Source organism: Tachysurus vachellii, chromosome 10 (assembly GCF_030014155.1).
Source record: "Tachysurus vachellii isolate PV-2020 chromosome 10, HZAU_Pvac_v1, whole genome shotgun sequence".
Lineage (NCBI taxonomy): Eukaryota > Metazoa > Chordata > Actinopteri > Siluriformes > Bagridae > Tachysurus > Tachysurus vachellii.
In genome coordinates, this window is record NC_083469.1 from 7,268,691 (window position 1) to 7,290,926 (window position 22,236).

The 22,236-nt window shown below is 36.6% G+C and overlaps 2 protein-coding genes and 1 pseudogene across 2 annotated transcripts; 1 reads left to right on the forward strand and 2 right to left on the reverse strand.

Annotated features, from left to right (window-relative positions):
• LOC132852490 (procathepsin L-like) overlaps positions 1–22,236 on the forward strand; it is a 61,078-nt pseudogene that overhangs the window by 16,962 nt on the left and 21,880 nt on the right.
• Positions 14,189–17,441, reverse strand: LOC132852070 (procathepsin L-like). The gene is made up of 9 exons (XM_060879100.1): positions 17,350–17,441; positions 17,027–17,153; positions 16,682–16,824; positions 16,372–16,569; positions 16,033–16,224; positions 15,674–15,839; positions 15,417–15,522; positions 14,649–14,750; positions 14,189–14,502 (listed from the first exon to the last, which is right to left on the reverse strand). The coding sequence occupies exons 2-8, from the start codon at positions 17,124–17,126 to the stop codon at positions 14,651–14,653; spliced, it is 1,005 nt and encodes a 334-aa protein (XP_060735083.1). The 5' UTR covers positions 17,127–17,153; positions 17,350–17,441; the 3' UTR covers positions 14,189–14,502; positions 14,649–14,650.
• LOC132852074 (procathepsin L-like) lies at positions 19,217–22,209 on the reverse strand. The gene is made up of 7 exons (XM_060879101.1): positions 21,994–22,209; positions 21,335–21,436; positions 21,004–21,201; positions 20,517–20,708; positions 20,194–20,359; positions 19,874–19,979; positions 19,217–19,787 (listed from the first exon to the last, which is right to left on the reverse strand). The coding sequence occupies exons 1-7, from the start codon at positions 22,012–22,014 to the stop codon at positions 19,688–19,690; spliced, it is 885 nt and encodes a 294-aa protein (XP_060735084.1). The 5' UTR covers positions 22,015–22,209; the 3' UTR covers positions 19,217–19,687.

Here is a 22,236-nt window from a genome sequence, read left to right on the forward strand (position 1 = left end):
CATAGGAGTAAGAGCCCACTCCACTAGAGGGATGGCCTCTTCATGGGCCTGGTCTGGTGGTGTCTCTATCAAGGACATCTGTGAGGCGGCCAGTTGGTCCTCGCCGTCCACTTTTGTCAGATTCTATAACCTGGACATCCCAACCTTGCACGCTCGGGTTCTTTCGGTTTGATACGACGGCCTCTTCAGACTCCGTCATCATACCACCTCCGGGGAGCTTGCTCCCTCTTAGCAGTGTTGCGTCAAGGGTTCGACGGCTCCGGCCCTCTCACTTATCCTCTGGGCCCCAGGGTGTTCAAGATAAGTCTTATCGTTCCCTACCGTGGCACGGCGCGGTTGAATTCGTTCCCCATACGCAGTATGAGTGGAGTATCGAAACTGAACGTACTCGGTTACGAACGTAACCTCGGTTCCCTGAGATACGGAACGAGTACTGCGTTATATGCCACGAGGCTGCGGATTCAGTGTCGTCGCTTCAGTCGTATGACCTGATTTCCTCTGGCGATTTGACTGCTTATATAGCTATACGCCACGCCCCTTTTTAGCGGGCTTTGGCGCGCTGCATCGCCACAGGCTCGCGCAGCTACGCAGCGCCGTCATTGGTTTAAAATGGTTTACAGATTAAACCAATGGCAGTGCAGTTGCACTGCGTTATTGAAAAAGGCTTCAGTATTGAGGAAAAAAGGAGCTTTTTCCCCATACGCAGTACTCGTTCCGTATCTCAGGGAACCGAGGTTACGTTCGTAACCGAGTACGTTTTTCACTGTGGGGACATATCTTTATAAGTACAATTAGACTGTATCATTTGTGTCCCCCTTCAAAAATTGCTAAGTTAGTGTGTTTAACTTGATTGTACACTTTTAACTCTTATTTAATTTGTCAAACAGTGAACAGAAGCCAAGTCCTAAAGAAGATAGTATCTATAGAAACTGGATCAGTACCATGCGTATGATCTGTGAAGACCTGAACCCTGATACAAAGGTCAGAACAAAGTTCCTCTCAAACAGTTACACATATTTATATTTTATGAGTAGAAAGATTTTTATTGTTGTTCCTCTCTATAGCTTGTATACACTGGAATGAAATGTTGTTTCTCCATGATTATAGTGTAATATATAACAGTACACAAGACCACATAAAGTGCAAACTATTCAGTAGTGTAGCAGAAATAAGTGTGCATGTGTAAGTGTACAAGCAGCTTGATCAATAATTATTTTAGCAAATCATCCAACAACCTTTTTCAAATTTCATTTTACTACTGAACTCAAATTCAAAGAAAAAAAAATCCATTGATTAGTGTCATTGTACAGATTTCCACTGTAACACCAGATGTATGCCTGTGACAGTCAGATGAAAATCTGTTGGTGCATTGCTATCAGGTCATTGTGGTGGTGATAGTGAAATATCCCTTTCTTTACTTTCTTCAGGCCAGAAGAACAGAAGCAGCACCACCATTTGTGCTACACGAACACTTTCCACAGTACGTTCTGGAAGGTTAAGTACAGTACTTCTCTCTCTATCTGTCTTTCATGCTCACTGCTGTTTGGCTCAGCAGATTTTCTTTCTTGCAGGGTTTGTCAGATGAGGCAGAAGAAGTGGTGTATCAGATGAAGAGGGTGACAAGTGTGGGCCAGAGGGAGGAGAAAGCAGCTATATTATATGTTATATTAGAAAGTTGAATAGAAGGTAGATTAATTGTCAGAACAGTAGTCAGTAACATGATTAACAACAGACCAGAAAACAGTCTGATGTCTTTGTGTATCAATAATGGAATATTTTATCTTGTTTGCTACATGCAACTATATATATATCTAAAGGACCTCACTGAATGCATTGTTCTAATGTATTTTTTATTATTATTATTATTAGTAGTAGTAGTAGTAGTAGTAGTAGTAGTAGTAGTAGTAGTAGTAGTATTATATACAATGTTTTTCTCATTACACTGTATGGACATGGACATAATTCAGACATTTCCTCATTATTTCTTATTCTTTTATTAATAAGATTGTTAAAAGGTCTGTCAGTTTTGGGCAAAATCTGGGCTTTTTTAATTCTCCATGAAGTCATATTTCAATAAATATTCATTCACTGATTTTGCTGCAGAGTACAGGATATTATACTGAAGTATTTAAATGTCTTGAATTGACAACACATTGCCTCAGTGTGTACTGAGGGCACTTCACAACTCCAGAGCTTAATCCAGAGTTACTGTCTGTGTAGAGTTTGTCATGTTCTATTTGGATTTCTGTACTTTGTTCTATATACTATATATAAATCTACTATATATGTATACAAATGTAAAATAGATGAATAGACACCTGACCAGCAAACTCATGTGAGCCTTCCCCATTTGTTCCTACAAGGTGGAAGAACACAACTGTATAAAAGTTCTTTGTATGGAGTGTTTGTGTGTGATGCCCTGAAGTAGACTGATGACTGATACACCATGAATTTCAAGACCTGCTCACATTATTCCTGGGACAGGCTTCATGGCCTGGGAGGGGAGGTGAAGGGAAAATTAAACAAGTAATGAATATAAAATTATTCAAAAATATTTGTGTATATAAAATATTTTAATAAACTATTCTGATTATCTGGCATCAAAAACCTCAGATTTTCAGTATCAAGTTCTGTTTTTAAAAGCTAATTAGATTTAAGAACATGGAATCTATCCTTGTTACATGGATCTGTCTATCCATGTTATATAGTATATGAATAAACCAAGCTAAAGGAAGCCATCCAGTAATGTTTACTGTCTCATGTATTATGTGCAATGCTACTTGCTAAGTTCTGAGTGGAGATGGAGCACATTTGAAATTTGAATCTAATCTTGCGAATGGAGCCATTGTTTATATTCCTACTACCAGGCCATGTGTCCTTCTAACTATGCACACACAAAACAGCTAATATACACGGATGCATTCACAACCTGAGCAGCTACTATATTTGTTTTGTGTGTATGTGAAAGTGGAATGCTGGTCATAATTCTTCCTGAATTTTTTTGACTGCAGAAAAGTCTGCAACACACTGCAACCACCTTCTTTTCTTGCTGATTTTTCCATATGTCTTCTCTGCTGATGCCTCCATGGTTTATAAGCAGATTTTGTTCCTGCCTTTCCAGGTATCACAGGGAATTACACAACAGTGCCCATGCAGTTTAGAACTGCACACCTCCTCAGGCCAGGTCAAGTCTAAATTTACCCAAGTTCACAAAACATTTATTTCTAAAGGTCTATACATGCTGATAGCACAACAGCATGTTATTGGTGGAACAGTATTTTGCTTCTAGCCATCATGTGTCTCTATCCTTTAGACAAACATCTAACGGCTTTAAACTTTAGGCAGTATCTAGTTTAGTATCTCACATTTTTGCACTGACCATGCAATAACTGTTATTTTGTACACATTCTATGTTTTATTTTATTGTATTATTAGTTATGCAGTTGTGTTTAAAATTGTCCTTTTGTTCCCAAATAATTACAGTATGAATACTTGCAATAATACATTTGTTTAATTTCAGTGATATAAAACAAAATGCCTCCTCAGTCAACCAGCAGTAAAGCTATACAATATAAGAGCTATTGGCATATTAATGTTTTCGATACATCTTGGATTTATCTTTTTATTAAAGAAATTATTCAGGAAATAATAAAGATGGCTTTGATAATCAACTGTCTTCCCAGGTGACTTCTCAATGGTGGTCTAAATAGAGATGAAAGCAGCAGCCTGAATGAGGAGAAAACAAACACACATTCACACACTAATGCTTTGCATCAGATAGCATAATCTCAAACCTATCACCTTATAAACAGTGTTTTGGAGTCATGATGGTCACACTATGACATTTGGATACCACTCACAGAGATGTTCTCTTCTTTAATCACTTCCAATGCAAGAAATCTCTACTTGCACTACTTAGAAATGTTGTTCTGATATATGATCTTTTGTAAAATCTTGTCTGAGATATTCCGACTCAGTACATCCCATGTGTACTTATTGAAAGAGACATGCATTGACTAAAAACATTAACAAATTTGAAACTGTGTGTTCATGTTAAAGCAGGTGCAAAGAACAGAATTAATCAGGTTGCTTAGTAAATACAGTAGTATAGATTAACAGCATTTTACCAGCTGAATAGTTGCACATGCTGATTTACATTGTAAACAATTTATGGTTAGGTTATGGTTTGTGTTTTTTTTATTACCTTGCACTTTTGTTAAAAAAATACATTAATTAAAAAAAATCAATCTCACAAAGTCAAAATAAAATTGTATCAAGGTGCATCACTGCTGTTTGGTAAAACGACTACAATTATCAGTGCATTTTAGGAGCAGACATGTGAGTGATTACATGAAATATGGCCTTGAATTATCCATTTAAAAATGAAGCACAGTATATTGCCTTGAACTATCAGATTTAAGTGATAAACCTGGTAATCGATACAGAGTTTTGGTCCTTATAGTACATACAATATATATTACACAAAGTCTATTATTAGCACAGGGGGTGTTCTTGATGGGGATCATCTAATGTGGCTTAACTGCATAATAATACTTTCTGTATAATCTGACCTGCATTTCATTTTCCACTTTGAAAATCTGGGTTCATGTAACTTTTCCTGGGATCCGGATCATCAGCTGTTTGCCAGTTGGGATCTTGAGTAGTGCAACGGACATGGCTGACTGAGAGGTCCTGGAAAATGAGTGGTAAAATTCTGTGTTACAGCACACATTAAGGTCTTATTTTTACATCTCATCTGACCTGCAATGCTCTGCCTAAACTTACCTGCACTTCAACTTCCACTTCATCAGTATCCAGGTTCATGTAACATTTCCTGGGATCTGGAGCATCAGCTGATTGCCAGTTTGGATTCTGGACAGTGTACTGGCGGTGGCTAAATGAGTAGTCCTGGACAATAAGTGGTAAAATTCTGTGTTACAGCACACATTAAGGTTTTCGTTTACATTCCTATCAAACCTTATTGTAGCTACACATTCTAAAATTATTGCACTGACAATTCCTTTTGATTAGTACGTAAACTAAAAAAAAAGTTTCTCAGTTCTCACAGGATCAAAGCCGCAATGAGTGTAGGAGGCAACTTCTTGTTGGGAGCAGCGCATGTTTGAATCCAAGGAGCCTGGCATATAGCACTGATACTCTGCAATAAAACAAACAAAACAATGAAATCTGACAAACGGCTCGTTGTTGTGTAACAAGTTACAGACATCTCACTAATCCGTTATTCTGGAACAACATTACAATACAATGCAGCTCCTAGTGTCCATCTACTGGACTAAACGGCAAGGTGAAATATCAGGTTTTAAAATAACTGTATTACCCAATTTCCCCCTGGGGATTAATAAAGTATTCTGATTCTGATTATAAACACTCAATGTACACAGAAATAGATCATGTGCAATGTAAAGCCTGACTAATATACTGGTTGGCCAAATTAAGGGTCCATTAAATCAACAGAAATCATGTGCATAAAGCACCACAAATAACACTTTAAATATGTTATTAAACATAAGGTTAAAAACCATATATGAAGGCTTTCAAACAAAACCAAATGCACTGCCAAGTGCTGTAATCACTTGCATTTTGATAACAAGCAGTATATGCAAGGCATTGTGGGACTTGCTGGTTATAGTGCCTGCTTGTGGAACTAAAGACATAAAGGAAAGCCATGTTCTGAAAATTTTATTTTAAATAACATGTTAAATGTTATATTATAAATAAATGTATAAATGTATTACTGTAATATTTTTACATTCTTTGTGCTTTATACTACACTCATTATTAGAGGCTAGACAGATCAGGCAAGCACAATTTGTGTACAATATATAATAGAATTATATTGACTGATAATATAATATATGTCATATTAATTTATTTTCCTAGAAATTTATATTTGGGAAAAAAGTTGGATAGATAAAGTGATACTCGTGGAGGTTAAACAAATATCTGTTGCTTCTTAAGACACAACACTGAAATTGTGAAAAATTGCACCTGGCTACATCCAATATTGCATGCAAGCATACGTCATACTAATGCCCAATACTATTGTGTTTGCTACAGCAGCATGCAACTGGGTTGGTTATTAGTCTTGGGGTAATTAAACTATTAACTATTAACTATTAATTACCTGGTGCATCAGGTCTGCATTGTGAGTAACGAGGTATGAAGGCACCTAAATTCCCATCAGGCACTGCACAACGTAAGCCCTGTTGCATTCGACTGGATGGATGTGCCCAAGGAAAATCCGTCTGGAAGTGACAGAACTCAGACCTTGAATCACCATGTGAGCCCTGTAGCATTCGACTGGATGGATGTGCCCACGAAAAATCCATCTGGAAGTGACAGAACTCAGGGCGTGAATCACCATGAGCTGTTACAAATGCCTGGGGTGTTTGGGGTGTTGTGTTGGACCCCTTCCCCTGCTGAGAGTACAGGTGATAAGGAGTTCCTTGATGCTCAACTAAATCTGTGCCTGAACAGATAGAGACAAATCATACATTAATGAAAAAAAAAGTAATAAAAGTACAGATGAATGCCAAGGCAACAATGTTAGATAGCTAGCACTTTTTCTTTGTCTGTTTTCTTTACAATTTCCTTCATATTCTTACAAATTCTTTTCAAAGGACCTGGTCTAAAACGGTTAGGAGAATGAGAAGGAAGGTGGAAAGGACCAAGATGTCTGAATATGCACACGGGGCCCAGAAATCATTCTTACATGCAGTTTTCTATAAATTCCAATCCTTCATATATTACTTACTTGATGCAAAACTGACCTTTCCAAAAAACGTTTTTTCGAGTACTAGAGCTAGCTCAGCTACTACAGTTATGGGGTAGTGGGTCGTGTTTTCACAGTATAGATCCAAAGAACCCTGCTTCAATCCTGAGCTCCCATTACTGTCTGTATGTACTTTCTGCTGCTTAATGTACTTAGATTTCATAACTCCTACATCCTCCCCCTTACATGCCACAAAATAGATGGGTTATGCTAATAAATAGCACATAGTTATGAATGTATGTGATAGGCTGGCGTCCCATTCAGAGCACCCAGTTTTATTTTGACAGGCTCTGGAGCCACCTTGAAACTGACCAGGGTAAAGTATTTACTAAAGATAAATGTATGTATAAATAAAAGAATAAATTATAGTTTGTTCTGCCCATATACTGACCAACCACAGCAGAGTTCTCAGGTGAATTCCACATCGGATAATAGGAACGTCTTGACTGGTTGGACACTTCTGGCCCAGCGGCAAGCTTGGCTTTGTTGGAAGGCGTCAGTCGCTTTAGCTTGACCAGAAGCTCTGGGTTAGCCCGTTTGAAGTTGGGGTTGGAAAAGTGATGCATGGTGCTGTCTCGCCTCTCTGAGATCTCAGAGCCTGGGCGCACTTTTCTGAAGCCGTACAGGTTTAGTTGACGAACAAAACTGATGAAATCTTTTGTTTCAAAGTACTTGTTCATCCGCTTGTTGGATGTAGATAGCACTTCAGCTTCGAAGGCCTCCTGGCAGATCAGTATTCCTTCCCCACTGTCATCCCAGCAGATTGAGCAAATCCGAGGATCATTTACCAAATGCCACAACTTGCTGGGAAAGTTTCTGCGGTTGATCCGGACGGAGTGAAGTATTTCATTGACTTCCATGCCAGCTAAATGATTTGTAACCAAAAGATAAGAGCTCAGTGTTATTAAACTATAGATGTTTATCCATCTAGACAATTGCTAACTAGATTGTGACAGTTGATCTGAAGTGCTAACTAGTTAGCAAGGCAGCTATCTAACACATTTATCCATTTTCATTAACAAATGATTTGATCAATAAATAAATAATGATAAAGACATCAAAAAAATTGAAATCAACAACAAGATAGCAACAGCTGTGCAGAGTTGGCTGGCCTCATGAGTGTAAAATAAATAAAAAATTAATAAAAAAAAAGGTCTATACGAATAGCCTACATGACTTACACGATCGGATTATTACTGATATATGACTAGATCATATACAAATACTTGGAATCTCAGCTCCTTCTGGAGAATCCTCGTTTTCATCCATGATCAGAAGCGTTTAAACTATTTGCAAACACTTAAGCACGCTTGGACCTTGTGCCTTTAAATTCAAAACTAAGGTAGACGTGTGGTAATTCTAGAATGTTCTGTTAAAATACAGCGCGGGCTTGGATTTATCCAATCAGAGTAAAACAAGTGACTGCGACTTCATTCAATCGCAAAATGAAATCCTGCTGTTTAATAAATTGTAGGTGAACGTAGAAAAGATGCTATTTGAGAATATTTTGTTTTGAGATTTCAAACACCCCACCAATAAAAAAAATTCAATAAAACATTAAGGGAACACAACAGCAAGTCAATTAAAGTATATTGACTTATAGTTTGTTCTGATATATATCCATATATAGTTTGTTCTGATAAACCCACATACTGACCGACCACAGCAGAGTTCTCAGGGGAATTCCGCATCGGAGAATGGGAATGTCTTGACTGGTCGGACACTTCTGGCCCAGCGACAAGCTTGGCCTTGTTGGAAGGCGTCAGTCGCTTTAAATTGACCAGAAGCTCTGGGTTAGCCCGTTTGAAGTTGGGGTTGGAAAAGTGATGCATGGTGCTGACTGGCCACTCTGAGATCTCAGAGTCTGGGTGCACTTTTCTAAAGCCATACAGGTTTAGCTGGCGAATAAAACTGATGAAGTCTTTCGTTTCGAAGTACTTGTTCATCCGCTTGGCTGTAGATAGGACTTCAGCTTTGAAGGCCTCCTGACAGATCAGTATTCCTTCCCCACTGTCATCCCAGCAGATTGAGCAAATCTGAGGATCATTCACCAAATGCCACAACTTGCTGGGAAAGTTTCTGCGGTTGACGTCCATCCTAGCTAAATGATTTGTAATCAACAGATAAGAGCTCAGTGTTATTGAACTATACATGTTTATCCATCTAAACAATTGCTTACAGATTGTGACAGTTGATCTCTTGTGCTAACTAGTTAACAAGGCAGCTATCTAACACATTCATCCATCTTCAATGACAAATGATTTGTTAAATGAATGAATGAATTAATGAATGAATGAATAAATGAATAAATAAATAAATAGAAAGAAAGAAAGAAAGAAAGAAAGAAAGGTTGATTGATTAAGAAGTAAAAAAAAATGCCATTAACAACAAGCTATCCGGAATTAGCTCGCCTCCTGCGTGGAAAATAAATAAAAACAAAATAACAAAAAAGGTAAATAAATTAATGAATCAATAAATTAAAAAAAAATTAAAGCTGCAAGCAGCATTTCCCGGGTTCAAGCGTTTAAGGTCTTTAGGGAGTTTAAGGCCTTAAAGGATTTTCACATACACAAAGTGACCCGCAAGTTACAGAGGGTGGCACCCGCTCCTAACCTAGTGTCTCTAATACAGAAAAGCTTACCAACGTGTTGCACAATATATGTCATGTGAAGTACTCACCTGTCCAGTTTTCCCTAAAATAAACAAAGTCATATCCATAAAGCGAAGAAACACAAGCATTCAGATGCAGAACGAGTGACCGGCAAGTCACATACACAAAGTGACCATCAAGTCACATACACAAAGTGACCCTCAAGTCACATACACAAAGTGACCCGCAAGTCACATACACAAAGTGACCCGCAAGTCACATACACAAAATAACTAAGAAATTGGGATACATGAACAGTCTGACATACTAAAACCGAATGAACAACAATAGAGCCCTCTAACAAATTAGCACACATCTTTCTCCTTGTGTTTCTGTCTCTGTTTCTGATTCTAATTCTGATTCTGGTTGATTGGTGGCTCAACGGGTGATGTCACACAGGATAATGAAGACTGACAGGAGATGTCCAATGGCTTTTTTAAAAAAGGGCTGTTTTTAGTGATTTTTCCGTTATAGCGCCACCAAGTGGCCAATCGCCGCGGTTTTTGAACTGTGGCCTCAGTTTGACCTCTTTCACATGTGTCCCAAGTTTGGTGTTGATAGCTCATTTAATTCTTAAGTTATTGCCATTTTAGTAAAGCTGGCTCCTCCCAGTTCGAACATTTTGGGGCCCCTTAAGGACCCTGAATCAAAATTTCAACTTTTTTTTTGATAATTATTGACATTGAGACTCCAGAGAATATTACTGCACTGGATTGGCCTCGATCAGGCGAAAAACCTAGGACTAGTTCGCAAAAGTAGGTTTCGGACAAAATTAACAACAGCTATCTAGAATTATCTCGCCTCCTGAGTGTAAAGTAATTTAAAAGGTCTATACGAATAGCCTATATAACTTACACGATCAGATTATTTCTGATATATGATTATATCCTACACAAATACCTGATATTATCTCGGCTCCTTCTGCAGATTCCTCGTTTCAATCTGTAATCAGAAGCGTTTAAACTATTTGGAAACACTTAAGCACAAGTGGAGGCGCCTTAATTCTAGAACGTTCGCGTCAAATTCGTGAATATTTAATAAGCGCGTGCTTGGATCTGTCCAATCAGAGTAAAACAAGGGACCAAAAATGCAATTAAAACATTAAGGGACCACAACAGCAGGTAAATTAAAGTAAATAGATCCCCAAATTAAAGTTAAGCTCAATCTGTCAATTTAAACTTTTAAGTATTAAAGTTCGAGGGTTGTTTAAGTTAAATCCTGCATTAATGTGAGCGCGCTTCCTATTGGCTGCGCTATTGGTGACGCTACGACGTGCTGAGTTAAATAATCTGCAGTAGAGCAAAGGAGACCTGCTGTGTGTGAGAACATATGTTGTAGCTCCACAATAAAAGGTCAAATATATTAAGCTCAGGCCATCCTTAAAAATATTTTGGTTTGCAAAATAACAGTAAAAAAAGGGTCGGTAGGTAGGTCTATATATATATTTTTTTCAAGTTTCAATGTAAAAAAAAGTACAATTTTGGTGATGTGATTACGTAGGTATGACTTTAAACAAATTAGCAGATCGTGACGTCACTGACTGGGTCTTCAACCCGTGCCTTCGGGCGCATCATTGCAAACCTTATTTTGATGCTGGGCACAGTTTTTCCAGAACTTCGTGCCATGTTAAAGCGGTGTCGAGCTGTTTTAATGATTTTTTTTAGATGTATTAATGTGCCCGAACCAGTTAATATTATTTTATTGCTTTTGTCAATTTTTTTCTTGATCAATTTTAGACACAGTATGAAAAGGATTGCACAAACTATTATAATCGATTATATCAATAGTTTTTCCGTATTAATGAACTATATGATCTCTCCATGTGCGCCATTTTCCAGTGCGCCATTTTCCATATGCGCCATTCTTCCTGTGCGCCATTTTCCAGTGCACCATTTTCCATATGCGCCATTCTTCCAGTGCGACATTTTCCATGTGTGCCATTCTTCCAGTGCGACATTTTCCATGTGCGCCATTTTTCCTGTGTACCATTTTTCCATGTGTTTTCTAACGAGATTAAATTGGTGGAGCTCAACTATACCTACATGATTCAATATTGTCTCTCTATTACTGCTCTCTGTGCAGGAAAATAAATTCAATATAATCCATACTCAGAATACGTGTCCTGCTCGTATGTTCTTATAACGCTCGTATGTTCTTATAACATGATTATGGAAAATACAAGGTTTTCAGGATCCCAGTACATGGGCACTCCAGTTAGTGTTGGTTGAGGAAGAGGTCTGTTAGAGACACCAATTTCCATTCCAGACAGGTGCATCTCAATAAATTAGAATGTTGTGAAAAAGTTAATGTATTTCAGTAATTCAACTGAAATAGTGAAACTAGTGTATTATATATATATATTATACAACCCGTTTTAATTCAACCCGGTTTCAATTCATGTGACTTGACTAAGTATTTTCCCACTCTTCAACAATATGTGGATTGTCCCACTCGCGCAAACCGGACTACTGATCCGGCGGTACATTAAGTTTTGTAAAGATACTGTGTCCGAAATTAAGATTGTGAACATTTTCCCAAATAACAAACCTTGGGTAACTAAACAGCTGAAAATGTGTCTCAACGAAAGAAAGTTTGCCTTTTGCTCCGGTAATAGAGAATTAGGCTACTGTGTGAGAAAATGAAACAGACCAGGGGGAAATTCTTAAAGCAAAATTTGATTTTAAAAATAAGATTGAGGGTAATTTTCTAACTGGTAATGTAAGACAGGCATGGGACGGACTTAATACACTAAAGGGCAGGTCTAATAAAAGGGATAATAGTTCTGAAAGTAATAGTCAAACTTTTATTTATTTTATTTTATTTATTATTTGAATGCATTTTATTGCAGATTTGACACTACTAATGGCAAGATAGAATGTGATGAAATATGCAAAAATCTTCCTGTTCAAACAACAATAGTTATCAAGCCCGTAGGCAGGGGGGTCCAGAATTTAAGTCGTTTATTTCATGTGATTATTGTCATCATTGTTTTAATCAATTGCTGTTTCAAATTAATATGATATATTATTGTAGCTGGACGTGTGTGTGTGTGTGTGTGTGTGTGTGTGTGCCGCGCGTGCAGTTCAGAGAGAGTTCTCCAATACACTTTTCAAAGCGACGGTGAAGCATCGCCTCTGAATGATGGGGGAGGGGTTTTATATATATATATATTATATTTATATTATATTATTATATTATATTATTATATTATAATTATATTTTATAAATATATATAATTATAAATATAATATATAATATATATAATTAAAAGGATTTCTTTATTTTATCCACTCAATAGTCTACAATATAATATCCATATAAACGTAGCGTAATTATAATAATAAAACATAGTGGGATATTCAGTGATATTGGCTGTGCAATATCGACTTTTGTGATTGGCCAATACCGGCAGACTGGAGCCAATCGAAATGCTTCTCTCCTTCGGTGCGCGTCTTTGTTCCTCTGAGAACTTCAAAGCGGACCGCGTGGGGTAAATTATCTGGAATGATTAGTATATTAATTGATTTACGATGCCTACCCAGCTAACACACGACGTACTAGTTACGTAATTTATTGGTCATTTTTGGTAATTTCATGACTTACCAACGTAACTGTTACGTCCTAATTTCATTACCATTACAGTACCAAATCACTACGTCGCCACTACGGTCTCCTAACTTCGCGAGATAACCATGTACGGTCCAGTTACGTACTATTTTGGTATTTTCATAACTTACTGGCAACGTAACTGTTACGTCCCAGCGAGGTAATTTCATTACTATTACAATTATATAAACATTCATTTCCTTTTCTATTTAGGTTAGCTTGTTAAAACTTTTCAGTCTCAAAGTTTCCCTTAAATAAGTCAAAATAGATTAAACACACCATGCGAGTTGCTGTTTACATGGGAAACAAGAAACAGCACGCGCCTCCCCGCGTTCAGCTGAACTCGATCAGAGCGCGCGACCGCGCGTGCACAGCAGAACTGCATCAGACAGGACCGGTCATTCTCCAAATTGCACCCAAGAATATTGGAACTGACCAGTGTACTAAATCCATGTGTCAAGACAAATACAGGAACAAGCAAAGAGGCATTGACAGAGAGTCAAGAAATGATGATGAAAATAATTATTATTAATACCTCAGTAAAGTTCATTAAATCTATTCTGTTGTTAGTGTGGTCTTTAAACTTATGAACTGTGTATGGACTGACAAAGGTGGTACATGAGGAAGTAATTTGACAACAATGCAGTAAATAATTTAGGTGCATCAAAAAGCGTGCTCGTTAAGATATACCAGCAGACAAGCTAATCCAGCACAGATTAGTGCATAAAAGGTCACCAAAATGAAGTATTTTAACCTCATAATTAAATACAAAAGGAGGAGAAAAACTGCAAAAAGGTCCACTTTTTGAAAAAAATCAAAAGTTTTTTTTAAAAAAAATCTATAGTCAGTATAGTTGCCACAATATTATTTAATTTAGAAAGCTAAGTAATTGTGTTTTCTGATATTTTATATATATCATGGTAGTTAGTCATTGTAAAAGAAAGAACAAAGAGCAAAAGGATAACACATGTAAAGGTGAATTTAAAAGCACCAGTACCAATAATGTCAGAATATGCTGTGTAAATGATTTAGGAATTAATGCTAGTCAATTATTATTTTCTGATTGTCTAAAGGCAATAATAATTAAATAGTATTAAACAAGGTCAACTATTGTGCATTAGAAAATCACATGACACATCTTCTACTTCTTTCATTTATTAATATTTTCCCTGTATTAAGAAAGTATTGTATTAAAAATGTCCAGTGTTTTAATATTTTTCATACATTTCTATTATTTTGTATTCCATTTATTCCATTCATGCTCATGTATGTCTTCAAACCATGCTTTCTGCCCACTTGAAAGAGTAGAAAATAAGGTTCAGCTATAATATTCAGTTTTACAGAGCAATATTACACCAAAAAAAAAAGAATTACTTCATTTTTACACAGATTCCATTACGTAGTGTTACATAATCAGATCATGTAGATGCTGCAATGGACGTTTTTCAGTCACCTGCAGAAAAGTATCATCGAGTAAGAATTTACACAGTTAATGTGAAAGATTTATTAATGTAGTAGATATTGACACACACTGATAAATTGAAAGCTATTAATGTCAGTTACTATTATTTAAAATAAATTTATTTTTCTTGTACAGACCTTTAAACCAGAGGATAGCTGGCTGCTGTGGCAATGCCACACTGGTTTTTCTTATTCTTGGACATCTTGATATAGCCGTTATCACCCCAATCGAGACCCCAGCTGTTAAAAAAGCAATGAGTAATTTAGTGGTTAATGTGGACCAGTGGCTTTAATTTGCTCGATAGTTTCTTAACTAAGAAAGTTGTTTAGAATAGGAATAGGAATTCTGTAAAAAAAAAAAAATAAATAAAAAATCAAATATTCCCTCTGTGCCTTTACACTGTAAAATGTGAGTGAGTTATGTAACCATTTTCTTCTTGTTAACTCCAATTGTCATGAAACAAAGACTATCCTCAAGTTGAGTACTCACATTTTTAATGCAGGAGGTGAACTTTAATTTCAAAGTATAATGTATAACATATATCAGGAAATGTTTTATTAGTGTAGATCAGGGATGTTATACTCATTTTATGTAACTGTCCAGAAGACATTTAGCAAAATGTGAAGTGAGCTAAATCATACAGTGCTGTGAAAAAGTATTAGTTATTTTTCTTTGTATAATATTATTCATATTTGTCACACTTAATGATTCAGATTATAGAGCAAAGTTTAATATTACACAAAGTTTTTCAATAATAATAATAAATGCTGGTGTGTTTGGGATCATCGGCCTACTGCTTAATCAAAGTGTGCTTGAGGGTGGAGGCAAATATTTTTTCACGGCACTGTAATTGTTTGTAGTAGCGCATAAAAACTCTTCTTAAATGTATTCATGAGATTTTTTACCTGTTCTTGACCAGCCAGTAGTCTTTTCCATTATCCTTGCCATAACCAACAGCCAAGACACCATGATCCAAGTCCATGCTGCTACATTCAGGCTCATTGTAGATTCCTGTCATCCATTCCAACATTATACAATCAATTATTCATTTTAATTTATGCTAAATAAATGTAAACCACTAAATCATAGCATTCATATTATTCTGGAAGCACAGGATTGGTTTATACACAGGATTGGTTTATAATGTATGTGTAAGACTCACCAGATACATAGAGCTGGAAGGATATGTGGCCTGCATCTATAGCGACGGAAACGGGTCCAATGGTTGCCACAGCTTCCTGTAGAGCATTCTCATCTTCACTGGTTATATCCACGTAGCCTGTGCAGGTGGCTCCCACAGTGTCTGGATTAAACCTGCAGTCCCCATCCTGTCGAGAGTGAGATATAGGGTGCTTTATGAATATTGGACAAAAAAAAGTAGGCTTGATGGCTAATATAAATAATTGCTTTGGTAAAAATATTTCATCCTACCAAAAGCAAGTACGGGTTTTAAACAATTATAAAAACGTATAAAATGCCCATCAAATTGGGTTCATCTGAGTGTTTTTATGTTCCACTCACAGTGGCTTCATAAGGGTAGGAGTCTTCTGTGTCAATTCCCTTGTTGTCCTTAATATAGTCAAAAGCCTGGTCCATCAAGCCACCACTGCATCCCATGTTCCCATATTTCCAGGAGCAGTCCACCAATTGTTGCTCACTCAGTGACACCAGCTTCCCTGTCTTCCTAAATGTCTGACCTTCCAGTGACCCTGTCTAAGAGAGGACAGATGATAGCGAAAGAGATGGAGAACAGGGCAAACAAAGAAAACAGACAGGTTATTCACAGCAGGACCTGGAAAAGCAGTAAATTGTTAGATCTAGCACAGATTAACCATAACCAAATGTCAAGCCTGCCCTTACCGCACTGAAGGCCCAGCAAGAACCACACTGCTTCTGGTCTTTAACCTCAGTCACATAGCCTTTGTCCCTCCAGTCCACAGAATCTGGCAAAACAGCTCCTCCTGCCTGTCGGAGAAATGTAGCTGCATTGTGTTTCTTGGTCTTGTTGAAGGATCCCAGGCAGCCCTTAAACACAGACTGTCTGTACTCCTGGTTATCCTGTTAGAGAAAAAGATAAGTGAAATTAGACAGACAGACAAACAGTGAGACAAACAGACAGGCATCATTTTCAATAGTAGTCCCAGACCCTATACATATTTTCTTTTCTCACCATGTCTGCAAAGTAGGTCATGCCAAGTCTGTAGCTCATAATGCCCTGGTCAGCCAGCATGTTGTGTACCAGAACCAGCTTGCGATTTTCTAGCCAAGTCATCTTACGCCGAGCCTCCTCCTCCACAGATTTATAGCTCTTACCTATGAGAAAAAAAGCAAAAGACATCTCAACATGAAAAACATTAAATTAGTGCATACCTTAATCTTTTTAATTGGTTTCATATTTGTGAAGCACTTTGATTTGAACTATTTTTGTTGCTGTATAATGATTATTAACTCTTGTTCTTACTATTCTTTTTTAATGTTTACAAAAAGTTTGATTATGCATGAGAATATTTCTCACCAAATTTTAATTTCCAGGAATGAAACTCTAGGTCTTCCAGAGAGATGCTGGCTGCACTGGCCAGAGCCATGAGAGCAGTGATAGCTATCAAAACCCTCATTTTGCAAATATTGAGATGTTCTCTGTGCTAAGTAGAAGGAAGAGAGCAGAATAAAAGATTCACATTCTGTTTTCATTCAATCACACTTGCATCCTTTGTCTCTGAATTGCATGAAATTCGATTGTCTGTTTCACCAGAGTGGCTGGTTCTTTAAAATAAAAACATAATTAATCTGCGCGAAGCCAGTTCACAAAATGTGTATCTAGGTGTATGTGGTACGTACCTGATTCTGTTGTGCTCTCTACAGATGCAGAGTTGTAATGGGTTTCCTGACTTTATATGCCACTATGTCATGGCTCAAATCAGGTGCTTGTCACACAGACAAGGCAACACACCTAGTAGTTAAACATATACACATTTATTGCAGAAATTACATAACTTTACATGAGATGATTCCAAAGTCAGGTGGACATGACCATTAAATTAACTATTTCCTCCTTGGGTATAGTTGAAGCAGGTGAAGACCAAGGAAACAAAAGAAAAAAACATGCAAGACAGAATTAGTAGTTTGAAACTGTTCTAGTTATAATGCCTTAGAAAATGTTTGAGCTGACTGCTGTATTCCTGACATGACAGGTATCCAGTAGTTCTTTAAAAGGCTAACACTGTAGGTACTTAGCAGCTCATAAAGTCTACTAAGCCGGGTGCACACCACTTCTATCTGACAGTGTACTAAGCCTGTGACCAAGTTTGTTTCTTGGACCGCAACATTGCAGACATCAACTTGTCATGGAATCAAATCCACAGGCTCAGATAGTCCATCCTGGGATGCCATACTTGCTGTCGCTGTCACCTGTGACAGTAATGAGCAATTCATCTGTGCATTCCCTACAATAGTATCACAATAAGGTCACAGAAGAAACCATGGCTTTGCTGGTCAGATAAGGCCATGCGCAGATCTAGGGTCAATTGTAAGTGGAAAAAACGAATTTATTATTTTGAATCTATTAACCTTTACAGCTTTTATATACTTTATCTAATAAATCTAATCATTGATGTCTAATCAACATCTAGAAATTCTATTTCCTTAAAAATCTAGCAAATAGAAACTGCTTCTTTGTATGTACTTTGTTGTGTTTTTTTTTTCTTTCCAGACAGTAATCCTGCCCAAAATCAGTGCACTAACCAACCGCCAGGAAACTCTACATGTCAGTCAGATACCCCCTCAGGAGGTTCTTGTCCAATAAAAAGCTGCTGTTTAGTACAGACCTTCTGCCATCAGTCTGAAGGTCTGGTTACATGAAACTAAGGCAATGGACTTAAATACTGATCAAAATCAGAGCTGCTCCCAGTGAACCAGTCACAATAACACACACTGTTATTACTGTTTCACTGCAATACTAAACAATAACAAAGTATTTTAATCATGTGCAATAACATAATTTTTTTTAAATGTGCAATATTACCTATGTGCAATATGTCTTCAGTGTAACCACTACTCTTTTTATACATTTTTGGTTTTTGTATATACTGTATATTATATTATGTCTTTGATCTTTTTATATGTTTTTGCTGCTGTAACAGAGAAATTTCCCCATTGTGGGACGAATAAAGGTATATCTTATCTTATCTTATCTTATCTAAAAAGGTCACAAGTTCAAATCGTGTCAACAGAAAGTTAACAGGGCTAAGTGTCAAAACCCCTTATTCCTCATCTGTTAAAGTACATCCACTTAACTTAAACATGTAATAGTAAAAATGGTGTTTCACTTGTTGTCAGTTTATTAAGTATTGCAACAACACCAGATTATTAATTATACAGATTTGAGGGGTTCAGACTGCTGGCTAGAATGAATATGCTTGTGAGACGAAACATTAAAATTTCAACCGAAGGTATGTTTCCACATTGTAAATATACACTGAAAAAAAATATAAACACAACACATTTGTTTATCCACCATTTTTCATGAGCTGAACTCAAAGATCTAAGACTTTTTCTGTGTACACAAAGACCTATTTCTCTCAAATATTGTTCACAAATCTGCCTAAATCTGTGTTAGTGAGCACTTGCCCTTTGCCGAGATAATCCATCCACCTCATATCACATCTTTATTGCAGATTATGAATACATTTTGCTCTTAAGTAACAAGGAGGATTGAGTGTATACATTTTTATGGAAAATAATGAGCAAATACACAAAATGTGGTATATACACAGAACTAGCATCCATGTTAATGCCATAAACACATTAAAGACATTGTAATGATTTATCGTAATGCATTTGTTTAATTAATAATTTACTTCCGATGTTTAATTTAAGTAGATTGTGTTTGTCTGTCAGCTAAGCAGTGTAGTATATTTCAAATATTTGAAATATCAAATATTTCACAGTAATGAATATATTCAGGTAAAATGGTTGCGGGAACGTTGATCATTTCAAATCACATTAAATCACACTCAGTCATATTAAACACGATAAGAACTTTATCATCATTTCTGATAATTTTCTTATTAAAGATGTCCTTTGATATAAAAGACATCTTTAACAATGAGGTAATGACAGGGGAAATCAAAGTTTCTGATACATGTCTCATAGTTAGTAACCTTTATTGTTCACACCTTTAAACCAGAGGATAGCTGGATTTTGTGGCAATGCCACATTGGTTATTCTTGTTCCTTGACATCTTGATATAGCCGGTATGTCCCCACTGAAGGCCCCAGCTGTGAAATACAATTTTAAAGTTAGTGTATATAAAGTTAGACCCATAATTGTAATATGTGATTGGTTGTGTTTTGTTTTTCTTTACCTGTTCTTGACCAGCCAGTAATCTTGTCCATTATCAGTCCCATAACCAACAGCCAGGACGCCATGATCCAGCTCGGTGCTGCTACAGTCAGGTTCATCATAGACACCTAAATCCATTGAAGCAATCATTTATTTTTAGATAAAATCTTAATTATTTTTATTCTAAGATCACGCAGTTATTTTGTATATAGTTAATTAAATGAGTAAAAGAAACTCTAATGTCTCAGAATATTCATAGAACTTTCTCAAGTTATATAAATCAATATGATGATAGCATGCTTAAATAGTACATTGCTTAATCGGTGATTGTGTGAGACTCACCTGATTCATAGAGCTGGAAGGACATGTGGCCTGCATCTATGGCGACAGAAATGGGTCCGATGGTGGCCACGGCTTCCTGCAAAGCATTCTCATCTCCACTGTTTATGTCCACAAAGCCAGTACAGGTGGCTCCAACAGTGTCCGGATTATATCTGCAAGATCCATCCTGCAGTTAGAAAGAGAGGTGAGAATTCACCTTTTATTAAAGATATACAACAAAGGCAAAATAAACCAACATTTCTGACATTTATTTGACATTTTTATTTTATGACATTTTATTTTTAACAAACTTTTAATAAAGTTTGTTTCAGTTTTCCACTCACATGAGCTTCATAGGTGTAGGAGTCTTCTGTGTCCAATCCACCATTTTCAGTTACATATTCAAAGGCCCAGTCCATCCAGCCTCCATTACAGCCCATGTTACCAAAATTCCAAGAGCAGTCTACTAGCTGCTGCTCGCTGAGTGACACCAGTTTTGCAGTTTTCCTGACTGTCTGACCCTCCAGTGCCCCCGTCTGAGAGAGGATTAATGGAAGCAGAATAGAGAAAAAAATATTGTCTTTTTCTAGACACCATACATTTAGAAGATGGCAAATGCGGACAAAGGTAGGCCACTAATGTGGCGCATAATGAAATTTTGTAATCAAGGGAATTAAAGTCTAAATGGCAGTGGGCAAGGCTAGGGCAAGTATGTAAGTATATTCTGAATTAAATATATAAATATAAAATATAATGAATTCTGAATATATACTGAATTTAAATCCTTTGATATATATAATAATCAGTTCAAAATCTCCTATTTCTCCTTACCGCACTGAAGGTCCAGCAAGAACCACAATGCAACTGGTTTTTAACCTCAGTCACATAGCCATAGTTCCTCCAGTCAACAGTATCTGGCAGAACAGCTCCTCCTGCCTGTCGGAGGAATGTTACTGCACTGTGTTTCTTGGTCTTGTTGAAGGCTCCCAGGCAGCCCTTAAAAGCAGACTGTCTGTATTCCTGGTTGTTCTGTTAGACAGAAATGGTGGAAAAAAATTACAGCACTTTACTTGTAAGGCTCACCATAGACAAAGGTTATGCCTCAGACCAAACAAGGCTTACACATAAGTTATACAAAAGAATTTATTATTTTTTTAATTACCATGTCTGCAAAGTAGGTCATGCCAAGTCTGTAGCTCATAATGCACTGGTCAGCCAGCATGTTGTGTACCAAAACCAGCTTGCGATTTTCTAGCCATGTATTCTAGGAGAAACAACACAGTATTTGAAAATGTGCATAATTGCCAAAGCCTAACATGCCTAAACAAAGCAACCATGAAAACAAACATCTATATTGTACTATACTAATACACTAGTAGTTTATATACTAGAACTAGTAGTTTATAGACCAAATGGAACATGCATTTACTCTGGAAAACCAACACTGAAAGAACTAAGACATCATGACAGATCAGTAAAAGTATACATTTATCCTTACCAGCATCTAGGAAATATAATAAAATGCTCCAGTATGTCTTTAATTTATTTCGGTACTATTATATAATTAGTTAATTTTTACATTAAAATAAAAAAAAAATCTGTTAAATGTATTTGAAATTAGTTTCCTTTTTAAATAATCCTTCCTAATTATTATCCTTTTCTCATAAAATTAATAATCTTAATTTTTATTATTATTATTATTATTATTATTATTATTATTATTATTATTATTATTACCATTTTTAAGACGTACACTGTGTATATTACTAGAAATCCTTTTATGAAATGCTCCATTGACAGTTTAAGATGGAAATTTCTCACCAAATTCCAGTTTCCAGGCATGAAATTCCAGGTCCTCCAAAGAGATTCTGGCCGCAGTGGCCAGAGCCACAAGAGCGCTGACAACAAGCAAAACCTTCATTCTGCCGAGACAATATAATTAGACTGTGTCTGTAGTGAAAAGACAATGTGAACTAAATAAGATTAGCTTTTTCCATTCTCCTAAATATCACACCTCTTCTCTATTACTCACAACTGTTCCACTTGTTCACTGGTTTCACTTTG